This window comes from Hypomesus nipponensis, chromosome 12 (genome assembly GCF_054491055.1).
Source record: "Hypomesus nipponensis isolate SF chromosome 12, ASM5449105v1, whole genome shotgun sequence".
Taxonomy (NCBI): Eukaryota; Metazoa; Chordata; class Actinopteri; order Osmeriformes; family Osmeridae; genus Hypomesus; species Hypomesus nipponensis.
In genome coordinates this window covers 2,842,517-2,857,500 of record NC_140372.1, presented here as the reverse complement: position 1 = coordinate 2,857,500, position 14,984 = coordinate 2,842,517, and the positions used below count along the sequence as shown (strand labels likewise).

General features: G+C 49.3%; 1 protein-coding gene across 7 annotated transcripts in view; it reads left to right on the top strand.

The window, feature by feature from the left end:
• Window positions 1–11,574, top strand: part of LOC146260664 (peripheral plasma membrane protein CASK) — a 35,317-nt gene extending 23,743 nt beyond the window's left edge. For 3 of the 7 annotated variants that reach the window (XM_084667606.1, XM_084667604.1, XM_084667610.1), the window contains exons 14-26: window positions 1,018–1,285; window positions 1,683–1,768; window positions 1,952–2,065; window positions 2,183–2,251; window positions 2,626–2,661; window positions 3,544–3,582; window positions 4,342–4,538; window positions 5,329–5,444; window positions 6,658–6,738; window positions 7,417–7,497; window positions 7,620–7,822; window positions 7,920–8,003; window positions 8,936–11,574. In XM_084667606.1, the coding sequence (XP_084523732.1) occupies window positions 1,018–1,285; window positions 1,683–1,768; window positions 1,952–2,065; window positions 2,183–2,251; window positions 2,626–2,661; window positions 3,544–3,582; window positions 4,342–4,538; window positions 5,329–5,444; window positions 6,658–6,738; window positions 7,417–7,497; window positions 7,620–7,822; window positions 7,920–8,003; window positions 8,936–9,112 (1,551 nt within the window). In that variant the 3' untranslated portion in view covers window positions 9,113–11,574. The remainder of the gene's footprint in view (window positions 1–1,017; window positions 1,286–1,682; window positions 1,769–1,951; window positions 2,066–2,182; window positions 2,252–2,625; window positions 2,662–3,543; window positions 3,583–4,341; window positions 4,539–5,328; window positions 5,445–6,657; window positions 6,739–7,416; window positions 7,498–7,619; window positions 7,823–7,919; window positions 8,004–8,935) is intronic. The other 4 variants (XM_084667605.1, XM_084667608.1, XM_084667607.1 and 1 more) reach the window with 4 other exon arrangements.
• The last annotated feature ends 3,410 nt before the right edge of the window (window positions 11,575–14,984 follow it).

Sequence of the window (14,984 nt, the reverse complement as noted above, 5' to 3'; positions counted from 1 at the left end):
AAAGCTCCCTCTACCTTAACAAAGCTGCTTAGCATCTTAACATGTCCAGAACTGACCACCTTATTGAGAGAGGAGGAGGAGGAGGGGGGGGGAGGGAGGGAGGGAGGGAGAGAGAGAGAGAGAGAGAGAGAGAGAGAGAGAGAGAGAGGGGGAGGAAGGGAGAGATGAGATGTGAGGTCACAGGAACGGAGGGAGGGCTGTCAAGTGTCTCCAGGTCTCACAGGAGCAGGCAGGCGGTGGGAGAGGAGGAATGAAGGATCTCTGCTCAGGGTTGGACTGGCTGGGACATCAGAGAGACTGAATTCAACATAATCTTTTTTTTTTTTCTGATGGAAATCCGATCTGTGTTTTTGCCTAGTGCTTGTGAATGTAAATATCACTCTCTTCTTTGCGAATGGTGTGAAGGAAATCGAAGGGAAGAATTAGTAATAAAGGAGGGAGAGAGCGGGAGGAGAAACTCCAGTCTGCTGTGTCTCGTGTTGACACTGTTTCAACGAAGGGATTTTTGAACGCTGGACTCTGCCGCCACCAAAATGGCATCCTACTCTAGTTAGCTTCGCCTGGTGAGGCAAAACCCTCTTACCAGTTCCTGTCTAGACACTTCAATGTTGTCCATTCTTAAATCCAGCGACTTTTTCAATCCTTTTGTGTTTTGCTCGTAGGAAGACAAATTGTCAATTTAAAACTGGTAAGGTATTGTAGCGTAAATGACGTTGTATTTGACCCAGTTGGAGTTGCGGGGAAATTGACAGTCTTGCGGTATGCTGTGCTGCCGTCACAATCAGTGGTGTCAGAAAGAGGATTAGTGTAAGCCTAGCTCTCTGTCTAATGACCTCCCCTGACTTCACACACACACACCCCACATCCACAAACACACCCAAACACCCCCCCCACACACACACACCACCACACACACAAATCTCTAAACCTGTCTCACTGATGAAGTACCCCTCAGCTCTACTGTAATGTACTTAGTAACATATTTCTATATATTCTGTGTGTGTGTGTGTGTCCCAGGCCTTGCTGCAGACCCACGATGTGGTGGCCCACGAGGTGTACAGCGATGAGGCCCTGAGAGTGACCCCGCCCCCCACCTCGCCCTACCTGAACGGCGACTCCCCGGAAAGCACCAGTGGAGACATGGACCTGGAGAACGTGACCCGCGTGCGCCTCGTGCAGTTCCAGAAGAACACGGACGAGCCCATGGGCATCACGCTGAAGATGAACGAGCTCAACCACTGCATCGTAGCCCGCATCATGCACGGAGGCATGATCCACAGACAAGGTGCACACACACACTCACACACATACACACACACACGTGTGGAGAGAGAGACAGGTCATACTTGACCCAAACATAGCAATTTTTACACACACGTGTATCTGTTCGAGAGAGAGAGAGAGTGTGGAGGCAGAGTGTGGAGGCAGAGTGTGGAGGCAGAGTGTGGAGGCAGAGTGTGGAGGCAGAGTGTGGAGGCAGAGTGTGGAGGCAGAGTGTGGAGGCAGAGTGTGGAGGCAGAGTGTGGAGGCAGAGTGTGGAGGCAGAGTGTGGAGGCAGAGAGAAAGAGAATGTGGCGAGAGAGAGTGAGATGTAAGCTCCAGTTACTCCACCCGCCAGTTACTCCACCCACTGCCGTTAATAACACACACTCCCCCCCCCCCCCCCCATCTCCCCTCCTCAGGAACGCTGCACGTGGGAGACGAGATCCGGGAGATCAACGGCATCAGCGTAGCCAATCAGACGGTGGAGCAGCTTCAGAAGATGCTGGTGCGTCAGCCAATCACATTTTCTCATGTCTGTTGCTGTCCAATGAGAGCTTCTGATCTTAGATCGCTATCCTATCGGCTTCCATAAGTTATGCTACGTCCGATTGTGACTTCCTGGCGTGCACCATGTGACTTCCTGGCGTGCACCATGTGACTTCCTGGCGTGTTGTTTTCTGCCCCACAGAGAGAGATGAGAGGAAGCATAACTTTCAAGATCGTACCGAGTTACAGGTCTCAGTCCATGTCCTGTGAGGTGAGGAACACACACACACACAGGTCTCAGTCCATGTCCTGTGAGGTGAGGAAGACACACGCACACCGAGGTTCTTGGATTTTCAGATTGCTGTAGAATGTTCGGCTGGGCTGACTCGAGATGACTATTGTATATCTCCACTCTTGATGTTTCTAATTGCAGAAAGAGTCACCTGACTTGTCCAGACAGTCCCCAGCCAATGGCCACGCCAGCGTCACCAGTTCGATCTTGGTACGGGTTGTTTGGTTGTTAATCAATACCTGAGTTGTATTTTTTGCTGATTTTCTGTACAGCTCTCCCATTGGTCAGACCAGGGGTCAGTTGCATACATTTAGATTTGGCCTTTGACGGTCTTAAATGATCAGGTTAGACTAGTCTAGTTAAGCCTGTTGCATAAATATTAAGACTGACTTAATTAGCAGTAGAAAAGTTAATACACCTCTAAATCTAGCGACACCAGCAAAGGGTCTTATTTCACCCATAATGCATTGCGCGACTGGTGATCCCAGTCAGTCTTCCATTAGACACTCATAAGGAAGCTTTATGCAACAGGAAACTGGCCCTAGTTTGCAAGATGGTTTTGAAACGGTCTTGTTGTTCCTTAGGATCTGCCATCCACCATCCAGCCTAAAGGACGACAGGTGAGGACCTCCCTCCCTCCCTCCTCGTTCCTCCGTTTCCCTCTCCACTTGTGTGTGTGTGTGTGTGTGTGTGAGAAAGAGAGAGGGAGGGAGGTAGAGAGAGGGAGAGATAGAGGGAGGTATAGAGGGAGGGAGTGTGTGTGTGTGAGAGAGGGGGAGAGTGTGTGTGTGAGAGGGGGAGAGTGACATGGTGTGTGTGTGTGTGTGAGGGGGTGAGGGTGTGTGTGCGTGTGTGAGAGGGGGAGAGTGACATGGTGTGTGTGTCTGTGTGCGTGAGAGGGTGTGTGTGTGTGTGTGAGAGGGGGAGAGTGAGATGGTGTGTGTGTGTGTGTGTGTGTGTGAGAGGGGGAGAGGGTGTGCGTGTGTGTGTGTGTGTGTGTGTGTGTGTGTGAGAGAGGGGGAGAGTGAGATGGTATGTGTGTGTGTGTGAGAGGGGGAGAGTGACATGGTGTGTGTGTGTGTGAGAGGGGGAGAGTGAGATGGTATGTGTGTGTGTGTGAGAGGGGGAGAGTGAGATGGTATGTGTGTGTGTGTGAGAGGGGGAGAGTGAGATGGTATGTGTGTGTGTGTGTGTGTGAGAGGGGGAGAGTGAGACGGTGTGTGTGTGTACAGTGTTTTACCACGTGTGTATTTCTCCGTCTGTGGACAGTGCTCCTTCATCTTCTCCAGCATGTCACACCAGCCCCGCCTCTTCCCTCGACCAATGACCTCTGCCCTATGATCTGTGATGTCATCCCCCTTCCGCACACACACACACACACACACCAGCAGCACCCCAGCTCTGGCTGCCCCCCCCCCCCCCGTCTTTGTCCCTCTCCTCTGTCAATGTCCTGTCTTTTTTATACTGCATGATGTGTGTGTGTGATGCTTTCAACCCTTTAGATCTCCAGACCTCCTATCAAGGACAAAATGTCCATCAAGGTAAGACCCCCCCAAACGGACCCCCTCCCCCCCAGTAGAAGTAGCCCCCACCTCTGCTCCACCAGCTCTCACAGTAGCCCCATCACTGTGGTTGTGGGTGGAGTTCATGCTAGCCAGGCCTCGACTCTTCAGGCTACGCCACGCATCGCACTCGTTTGTGACGGGGTTCGTTTTGTTGCGGGTCAGCGCGACGGGCCCCAAACCGCCACCGTGTTATAAATGGTGGTACTCGCTTTCTCTTGTTCTTTCTCTCTCTCTTTCTTTCTTTCTTTCTTTCTTTTTCTCTCCCACTCTCTCTCGCTCTCTCTCTCTTAGTCTCTCTCTCTCTCTTAGTCTCTCTCTCTCTCTTAGTCTCTCTAACTCTCTTAGTCTCTCTCTCTCTCTCTTAGTCTCTTTCTCTCTCTCTCTTGCTCTCTCTTGGTCTCTCTCTTTGTCTCTCTAACAGTTTTGCTGTCTCCTTCCATTTCCTTTGCATCTGTGCTTCTTGTTTGCTAATGGCAGCGGTCCATGTTCAGCCATTTGAGCAGTTCCAGGCTTTAAGTACCTATCATCAGCCACATGACCAACCACAGCTGTCCCTGTCTCCTCTCATATTAGCTCCTCGACCAATCATTGCAATCCACCCCCCCCCTTAACTCAAATTAACAGATCGACCAATCACAATCCCTGTACCCCCTCCCATCCCCCTCCTCCTCAAAACCTGACTCTAAACCAACCTTGCTGCTCTCTCCCGCCCGCCCGCACCCCCTCCCTCTCCAGATCTACGTGCGTGCCCAGTTTGAGTACGACCCCGCCAAGGACGACCTCATCCCCTGCAAAGAGGCGGGCATCCGTTTCCGGGTCGGTGACATCATCCAGATCATCTCCAAGGACGACCACAACTGGTGGCAGGGGAAGCTGGAGAACACCAAGAACGGCACGGCCGGACTCATCCCCTCCCCAGAGCTGCAGGAGTGGTGAGGAGACGCACACACACACACACACACACACACTGACTCAAATGCACACACACACACACACACACTGACTCAAATGCACACACACACACACACGTCTTTAGTCAGAGCCCCAGTAATGCAGGAGACTGCTCCAGAGGCTGTGATGAGGGCCTTGAGTGGGTCGCACTGACAGAGTTGACTAAACCCTGCCCTGGGCTCTCCTGCCCTGGGCTCTCCTGCCCTGGGCTCTCCTGCCCTGGGCTCTCCTGCCCTGGGCTCTCCTGCCCTGGGCTCTCCTGCCCTGGGCTCTCCTGCCCTGGGCTCTCCTGCCCTGGGCTCTCCTGCCCTGGGCTCTCCTGCCCTGGGCTCTCCTGCCCTGGGCTCTCCTGCCCTGGGCTGTCCTATCAGGACTCACAGCTTCAGGTGTAGTCAGAGCTGAAGGCAGGATTTTTCTCTGTGTGTTAATGCTTATGTGTGTGCCTGTGTGTGTTAATGCTTGGGTGTGTGTGTGTGTGTGTTAATGCTGTGTGTGTGTGTGTGTTAATGCTGTGTGTGTGTGTGTGTGTGTTAATGCTGTGTGTGTGTGTGTTAATGCTGTGTGTGTGTGTGTGTTAATGCTGTGTGTGTGTGTGTGTTAATGCTGTGTGTGTGTGTTAATGCTGTGTGTGTGTTAATGCTGTGTGTGTGTGTGTTAATGCTGTGTGTGTGTGTGTTAATGCTGTGTGTGTGTGTGTGTGTGTGTGTGTGTGTGTGTGTGTGTGTGTGTGTGTGTGTGTGTGTGTTAATGCTGTGTGTGTTCTCTGTGTAGGCGAGTGGCGTGTATAGCTATGGAGAAGACCAAACAGGAGCAGCAGGCCAGCTGTACCTGGTTTGGCAAGAAGAAGAAACAGTACAAAGACAAGTATCTGGCCAAGCACAACGCAGGTACACACACACACACACACACACACACACACACAACCGAGCTCAAGTATACGCTGGCTCTGCCAATCATTGGTGGGAAACATTGAAACGTATGTTCCCATTGTCAAACGCAGGGCGAATTATTCGCTTTTTATTTATAAGAATATTGTACAACATGTTCAACTTCAGCAAAAGACTCGAATAGTTATTGAGCTGTGTTTGCTGTCGGCTGTGTGTGCTACAGAGAGGAGAGTTAGGAGGTGTTAGGCTTGTCTGACCTCATCATTCTCTTAGCCTAGCTTAACGCTATGGTTAGTGGAAAGGGTTAGTTTAGCGCGTTAGCTCGGTTCCCAAGTCAGATTATCAGTCTGAGGCTCTGCTGACCCAGAATCTAGGCTAACGCGCTAAGATAGCCGTTTATGTTAGCTAATCGACTCGGAGATGCTAAGTTCCTAGGCTAACACATTTCAGATGCTACACGCGCCGCACACTCTGACGAACTGATATAGTCGTCTTGTCGCCAACCGAAAAACGGTTATGATGTGACCGTGTATGTGTTGTGTGTCCTGTAAAATGACCATCTCCACGTTTCTCTTGACCAAACTATAAGTGCTTAGGATGTAAACAAAACTCTGTGTTCTACAGCGTTAGCTGTGTTCCTGTCTGTGTGTGCCAGTGTTTCTAACACATGCTTGTTCCAGACCAGACCTCCCCTCTCTCCCTGCCAGCTCCTCTCTAACTCGTCTCCCAGATGTTGACTAAACGTTACCTGTCTAACCCTGCTGGGATTAAAAATCCCTCAATCCTGCAAGAGAAATGTTTAAATACCGATTTTGTCGAGTCTCTTTGTTTCCCCGTTTCTGTTACGATGTCCTATATTAACCCTTCCCCTCCCCTCCCTCTGTCCATTTTTCATGCCGTCTCTTACCCAAATGGCTTGGCTGCATGTAAGTAACTCCGACTGTCGCTATCCCGTGCCTCAGTGTGTTGTGCCTCTCTCTACGTCTACATTTAGGTTTTGCTGATGTAAGATTGTTACAGTTAGTTTCTGTGGCCAGGCATTCCGTACAAAATAACTTATTTTGGTATCTTGTGTTGAAAAAAACCTGTTATCCCCCAGTATTATTTCCTGTGAGCGTAGCATCGCATCCCTCCCACCATCCCCATGACCCGTGCCTGGCGTCCTCAGAAGACTCAAACTTATTCTCTCCGTCCTCTGTCCTCTTCTCTCCAGTTTTCGACCAACTAGACCTGGTCACGTACGAGGAGGTGGTGAAGTTGCCAGCGTTCAAGAGGAAAACCCTGGTGCTGTTGGGTATGTAGGCCCCCCACGTCCCTCTCCCCACCTCCCTCTCCCCACCTCCCTCTCCCCACCTCCCTCTCCCCACTTCCTACATCCCCACTTCCTACATCCCCACCTCCCTCTCTCCACCTCCCTCTCCCCACCTCCCTCTCCCCACCTCCCTCTCTCCACCTCCTTCTCTCCACCTCCCCACCTCCCTCTCCCCACCTCCCTCTCTCCACTTCCTACATCCCCACCTCCCTCTCTCCACCTCCCCACCTCCCTCTCCTCACCTCCCTCTCTCCACCTCCCCACCTCCCTCTCCCCACCTCCCTCTCCCCACCTCCCTCTCCTCACCTCCCTCTCTCCACCTCCCTCTCTCCACCTCCCCACCTCCCTCTCCCCACTTCCTACATTCCCACCTCCCTCTCTCCACCTCCCCACCTCCCTCTCCCCACCTCCCTCTCCCCACCTCCCTCTCCCCACCTCCCTCTCCCCACCTCCCTCTCCCCACCTCCTACCTCCCCACGCTTTTAAATCTACAATGCTCTTTGTCATCTCTGATTGTCGGACAGGGACACTTTGCATCAACCCTCACAAATGACCTCTCTCCCTCCCTGTCTCTCCCTCCCTGTCTCTCCCTCCCTGTCTCTCCCTCCCTGTCTCTCCCTCCCTGTTTCTCCCTCCCCCTCTCTCTCTCTTTCCCTCCAGGAGCCCATGGAGTTGGCAGGAGGCACATTAAGAACACACTCATCACCAAGCACCCAGACCGATTTGCCTATCCCATCCCGCGTAAGAAACACTCACCACACACACACACACACACGCTGACCACACACACACCCCTTCTCCACAACCTGTCCCAAGATCACAGCGCTTTCAAATCACCCTCTTTTTCTCTTCCCCCCCCCCAGACACCACTCGGCCGCCCAAGAAAGATGAGGAGAACGGGAAGAACTACTACTTTGTGTCTCACGACCAGATGATGCAGGACATCAGCAACAACGACTACCTGGAGTACGGCAGCCACGAGGACGCCATGTACGGCACCCGGCTGGAGACCATCCGCCAGATCCATACCCAGGGCATGATCTCCATCCTGGACGTGGAGCCCCAGGTGGGGGCAGGGGCCGGGGGATCGCTTCCTCGCTGTGGTCTGGAGGGTGTGTTAGGTTTGGATCTCGGCTCAGCTCACACTCCTCTCTCTCTTCCAGGCCCTGAAGATCCTGAGGACGGCGGAGTTTGCTCCGTACGTGGTGTTCATCGCCGCGCCGACCATCACCCCCGGGATGAACGAGGTCAGGGGCTGACCCCCAACACTCTGTGGTCCTCTCTCCCTCTCTCTCCTGCTCCCCCTCTCTCTCCTGCTCTCCCTCTCTCTCCTGCTCCCCCTCTCTCTCCTGCTCCCCCTCTCTCTCCTGCTCTCCCTCTCTCTCCTGCTCCTCCTCTCTCTCCTGCTCCTCCTCTCTCCTGCTCCTCCTCCTCTCTCCTGCTCCTCCTCCTCTCTCCTGCTCCTCCTCCTCTCTCCTGCTCCTCCTCTCTCTCCTGCTCCTCCTCTCTCTCCTGCTCCTCCTCTCTCTCCTGCTCCTCCTCTCTCTCCTGCTCCTCCTCTCTCCTGCTCCCTCTCTCCTCCCCATCTCCTGCTCCCTCTCCTGCTCCTCCTCTCTTTCTCTCCTCCTCCTCCTCCCTCTCCTCCCCTCGCGTGCTCTCACTTTTCTCTCAGAATCACCATTAACTCATCTACTCCGTTTGAACTGTTTGTGTCATGGCTTGCTGGTGGTTGTCTGTGCTGTATGTGTATTCCACTGCACGTTGCTCTGTGTGGGCTTGCATGTTGATTCTCTCTGGCATGCCCTCTCTTATTGCTCTCAAGCTTCCCAAATGGTGCAGGAAACTGCCTGTAAGTACTGGACCCACCTGTATAGGCCCTGTAGATTAGCGCACGTGTGTGTTTACATTGACCTCGTGTTTCCAGCGTTGGTGTGCACCTGTTGATGGGTTGAACGAGAGCCCCTTTAGTTTGGTTCATGTAGGCTGTGTTGTGGCAGTGACGTTGTGTGTGTGTGTGGATGTTACCTGTGTGCACAGGTGTGCAGCAATGCCTCCCTCCCCCCAACACCCCCCAACCTCACCTCCTTGGGCAACGTCCTCACCTTGGGGATTTTTCTCTTTTCTCACCCCCGCCCTTCTACCCCTCCCCTGTTTCTGTGGTTCTCTCTCCCCCCTCCAGGATGACTCCCTCCAGAGGCTGCAGAAGGAGTCTGAGACTCTTCAGAAGACCTACGCCCACTACTTTGACCAGACCATCATCAACAACGAGATCGACGACACCATCCGTCACCTGGAGGAGGCAGTGGACCTGGTCTGCACCACCGCCCAGTGGGTCCCCGTGTCCTGGGTCTACTAACGCCCCCGCCCCGCCCCCCACCGCCCCCGACCCCCAAACCACTCCTGAACTTCAATCATCGTTATCCTTTCTGTTTTCGGGAGAACCATTCCTGTGAACTTCTTTGTGTCTTGAAAAATAAGAAGAAGAACTAGATGAAGAAGATCCGGCCTCTGCAAACCTAATTCCTCCTTCGAGACTTCAGCCATTCCTCCCCCTGCCTCCCCCTTCCCCCTGCCTCCACGGCACATCATAGTGTGTGTGTGTGTGTGTATATATATATACATATATATATATAATAGAAAATAATGAATATGGTCATGTCCTTATAGTCGAAGACAGGAGGGGTGATATTGTAGACATTTTATACTTTTTGGTTTTTGTAATCGTTTGAGAGACTGAGTCTCGTAGATGCGATAGTGAGCATGGGTATTGAGACAGTGGGGGTCGTCCGGGTGTCTATGTGTGTGTGTTTACCTCCTACTGCATTTCCTGTGGTCCCATGCCCTTTGACCCCTAACCCCCTCAGCCTATTCTCTCTCTATCCCTCCTTACTCGATCCTTCTCTCATTCTCTCTCTCTTTCCCCGTCTTCTTTTCTCTCCCTCATTTCTCTCTCCCTCTTTTCTCTCGAACTGTCCGAGACTTTTCGAATCAGAACGGCGACGTACTTCCAAGGACAGTTTGACACCTGTCGTTTGTCGTAGTGGCAACAAATGCACAAGTTGATGGATAAGCACAGAAAACTCGACAGCGACCCCCCCCCCCCCCCCCCCCTGCCTCCATATTTATTACAGAACCCTTGTTTATACCTGTCAATCAATTGTTGTTGAAGGAGCATACATGTACCCTAGCTGAGAATCCTGTGTGATAGACCTGGCCCCCAGGTTCTGAAGAAGAGGCTCTGTAACCAACCCAGCCCCTGGTCCTCAGGTACCATCCTGTGTGCCCTCCCTGGTTCTGTACCCTGCTCCATTTGTTTACATATCAGTTTGCACAAAGGACTATGTAGAGGACAGATCCCGTCTCCTCTCTCTCCACCCATTTGTCTCTCTCTCTTGTTGCTGTTCTCCTACTGCTCCTCTCTCTGCCTTTTATTTCTCTCTCTGTCTTTCTCTCTCTGTCTTTCTCTCTCTCTCTTTCTCTCTGTCTTTCTCTCTCTGTCTTTCTCTCTCTGTCTTTCTCTCTCTGTCTTTCTCTCTCTGTCTTTCTTTCTCTGTCTTTCTCTCTCTGTCTTTCTCTCTCTCTCTTTCTCTCTGTCTTTCTCTCTCTGTCTTTCTCTCTCTGTCTTTCTCTCTCTGTCTTTCTTTCTCTGTCTTTCTCTCTCTGTCTTTCTCTCTCTCTCTTTCTCTGTCTTTCTCTCTGTCTTTCTCTCTCTCTCTTTCTCTCTCTGTCTTTCTCTCTCTGTCTTTCTTTCTCTGTCTTTCTCTCTCTGTCTTTCTCTCTCTGTCTTTCTCTCTCTGTCTTTCTCTCTCTGTCTTTCTCTCTCTGTCTTTCTCTCTCTGTCTTTCTCTCTCTGTCTTTCTCTCTCTGTCTTTCTCTCTCTGTCTTTCTCTCTCTCTTTCTTGGTTTTATCCCCTCCACCACACCCCAGCTAAGATCTTTCCATGTGTCTGACGTGAGTTGTGGCTCACAGATGTGAACATGTGTCCAGTGCATGTTCATCGATGACGAAAGCACTGACGAGGACGCCAGGCAGCCTGGGTCTTGGGACTGGAGCATATATGGAAAAAAATAATAATGATTAAAAAAAGAAAATAATAATAATATGTGAAAAGTAAACGGCTAAGAAAGACTTGATCTGTAGTGTGCTGGGGAGTAGAAGACTGTCCCAGCTATGCACACCCCCAGCGTCCACGACAGATCTCCTCATTGAAACATTTCTATCAAGCCCCGCTCCCTTCCCTCCACTCCTTAATAGTGAGATGTCTGTGAATCGTTCCTCATTTGATTGGTCGTGGGGAAAACGGGCGCGAGTGGGGATGTGAAAGTAGGACAATCCAATTCTGGTGCCATCGCTCCAGACCAGTGTCGTCCTTCGAGAGTATTACTGTTTTCAGTTTCAATGGAAGGAGTTGGGTCCATGCAGATTTTTATTGTGTGTAAATGTTTCAATGGTGCGTACGTCATACGAGTGATTACGAAGAGCCAGTGTGTGTATAATAATCCTTAAAAAGAGCTCATAATGTGACATGAAATGAACATGATGCTTTACGTGAGGGGGATATGACATAGCACGTCTATGTTGTAAGCAGGACGTGAAGTCGGTCTTAAACAGGCGTCTCAACTGGAGCGACAAAAATGTGTTGTCACTGCTTGCGGCAGTGTGGGGGATGTCATGATGCCTTGAGTAAAGTGTTACCATTTAAAAGTCCTGTGTAAATTTCCTCTGCAAATGACAAAAGCAGCTCTTCGGTATGAAATGTTGTTCTTTTGTTCTCATTTTTTAAAAATATATTTCCTTTTAAGTGTTGACAAAGTAAACCGTCTCTTGATTCTCTATCCTGAACATGACTTTGGCTCCTGAAGGTGTGAGGGTTGTGGTCGGTGGCATGGGGACGAGAACATTCATGTGTTTAGTTTGGTTTCCTCTTTAAGGTGCAGTTTTCTCAACAGCCAGCAGATGACAGTAACTTCACAATTGCAATATTAGGCCCAGATCATGATTCTTGACCAATACAGGACCATGATTTGGGGGTTAGTGATTATGTTAGGGGCTAGTATGTACTGTTCATAGTCACATCCCAAATTAACAAATTAATACCATTCGAGATTTGCCTTTATTAGTCTATGGTGTATTTAGTTTGTACAATACTGTAACTATGGTAACATCTCTGCCAACATGTTGTTGACAGCGCTAACAGACCCTGGTAGTAATTCATGAAGCTAGAATAAACAGGTTTGTTTCAGATACTTTTTTGGAATGTATGCTTTATTTTGAGATAGTGACAGTATTAGAGGGACATTAAAAGAAGAAGGGGGAGGATATGCAGGAAATGTCTCCAGCTGGAATTGAACCAAGACCCCTGCAGTAAATCCTTAGGCTACACCCTCTTACCTGGTGAGCCATCGATCAAGAGGGTTTTAATATTTGGGGATTTCTGGCTCACATTTCATAGAGGTGAAGATAATTAAAATAGATTGGAGAGACTACCATCTGTACGGAGGTTGTGGATCTTGGACTAAGGGCTGTTTGCATAGCGGCCTTGTGGAGGCTATATCCTCATGTTTATGCTCAAACTCAAGTACGCACAAGTCATTAGATGGGATTTGAGTAAATAAAACATAGTTTGGAGAATATATTACATCACGCCTCGAGCAATTAATGTTCAATTGAAACAATCGTGATCGCTACAATCGTCATCGACGTGGTGGGTTGTCACGGTTCCTTGATCTGTCGATTTCTGTCAGTCAGTCAACTTGAGTTGTCATTTATTATTGGTAAGACCTGACTCTAGTGTATGTTGGGCAGGATTTCTGCCTTATTTTACACTCAGATGCTGAAAACTCTAAAAACATGTGGTCCTTTAAAGTCAGAAATATATAACAAGCTTTGGTACACCTGAAACAGGAAAGGAAAGAAAGTGCTTAAAGTGCTTTCTGTCGACCAAGTAAAAATGTTCTCGAAACTCGGACAAGGATTCCTTACTTGCCTTGGATGAGTCTAGAGGATGCGCAGGTAACGACTGACGTTAAACCACCACGCTTTGAGAACATCTATACCTGTAGCTACCAAACATTGTGAAACCAATTATTCCATAATTTCCATCACTCCCCAACATATACCCCCCTATAAGAATCAAAATGGCAGTAGAATATGGAGGGTTTTAAACACGCAATAAAGTAAATGTTGGTATTGAAGTGAAGGCTAGATTACTGTAGTTTTTACGATTCTGTTAAAAGTTCTAAAAGAAGAAAAGGGTGGAAGATTAGGCTGTATCCTTTTATACAACAAGAATCCTCTACATACAAACATGAAGAAAGCAGAGATGGTCAATAACAGCGTCAAGGCTAATTTCTACCTAAAGGACGGTTTTTACTGAGAGTCCACAAAAGGAGACCTTGCGACATGAATAAGACTGCTGGAAAGTGATTAATGTACAATGTGCATTCAATAGCAGGGTGGCCCAGGTGGTGTTGGTATCAAGACTTGGGTAAAGAAATTTAGACTAAAGGCCTTTTTATTTTTTTTATTTAAGCCTTGCAGTGTGTGGTACCAAGCAGTCTTTTCGAGAAATAAACTGTTAAATCGTAATACCCAAACTAGTGAGTGTGCCAGAAAGAGATTTGTTGTGTCCCAATACATGGTACTGTACGGTACGCAAACAATTCAAAGCCGTTTTACACATGCGGCTGGACTTTGCAGCATACGATTCTGACTCACTCTCTTCGGGCTGCGGTGAAGCGGAGACAGCGGTGAAATGGAACGATACGTGCCAGTTCAAGACACATCTTAAGTAGTGTAGCCCATTTGTATGCATGCGGCAATACGTACTTTAAGGGCAGCTGCAGTAAATGTTGAAGTAGGCCGATACGAATTGGGACACAGCTAAGTTTGTTATCTCACCTTCACCGTTCCAGAGCTGTCAATCAACGACTGCCCTTATCTGACACCTGTTCTCACCATGGCGACATCTTTGGACCCATAATCCAACATTTTATGCAAACGAGAACCACATCCCTCTTACCTATGAAGGTAACACAAGAGAACGCTGTTCGCCGTGGCTCAATAAAAGGTGACAAAAGGGACATGAATCAAACTGAAAGCTAATTTAAAACCCTCACCCTAACACTGTAGCACATTTCAGACGTCTCTCAAGTTAGGCTACAGCTCAGCGGGACATAAATGAATATGTAAAAATTGTCCGCGCATGTCGACTCTAACCCTGCGGCGAAGGCCGTTTCCATCAGTTTGCCGGAGTGAACTGGTGTTGGGTAAATGATGTTCCGACTCGGAGGAATGTAGAAGGTTCGACTGCCAGGGTGGATACCAGCTGGAACTGGGTAGCCTGGTACCGTATATGACTATATTCTACGGTCCTCCCCCGAGAGTAAATCAACTGCAGCTGGTGGCAGGACTGTATGTAGGTCAGAAAGCACGGCGCTGAAAAGCAATTGCTGCTTTTGCGATTGATTGAAAACAAAAATAACTTTGCCAGTCCCGAAAAATCCCCGCGGCAGTTTGCATGTTGCGCACATTCCCAGGTTGGCGATCAGGGTGAGAGGCAGCATCATATGAAGGATTTGAAAAGGTTATGAATTATTTAGGTGGCCTCGACAATCTATTGCCCGATTGTATTCTCTCCCCACTCTAAAAAAACTGCAGGTGGTTTGATCTTGGTGGGTGTGGCCTACAACGGAAGCGTATGCTTTCACAAAGACAGCCCTGTGGCCTCACTGTCCCTGTTTAAGACAGGACTGCTCCAAGGGTTAGGTAAATGTTTATATAATTAGACTGTTTTCATATTGTGTCGTTCACAAAGTTAATTCGTTCCTTCTGCTTTAAAATGTTTACGTCTGTCGGTCGTTTTCAACATGTCCGTTCATCTCACCACTGCTAGCAGTGTAACCTCACGCTCGAGCTTTTTCAAGTAGCAGTTTGATTCTTGAGGTTGTGTCTGCGGACACGAGAGCTGCTACTGTACAGTAAGATCTCCAGCCTGCACGGCCTTCAGCCTCTTTCAAAAGGCTTTTCAGTCAGTCAGACAGACAGACAGACAGACAGGGTCACAAATGAAATAATTATTTTTTTCATCAGTACACTGAGATACTTGGCCACAATGAAGTTGATTCAATTTGTGTTTTCATGAACAAGAAATACATCTTGGAAAGTAAAACAGACCAACAAAACAAAATATGCTGACGAACCAAATTTGCCACAAGCCACTCTAGGA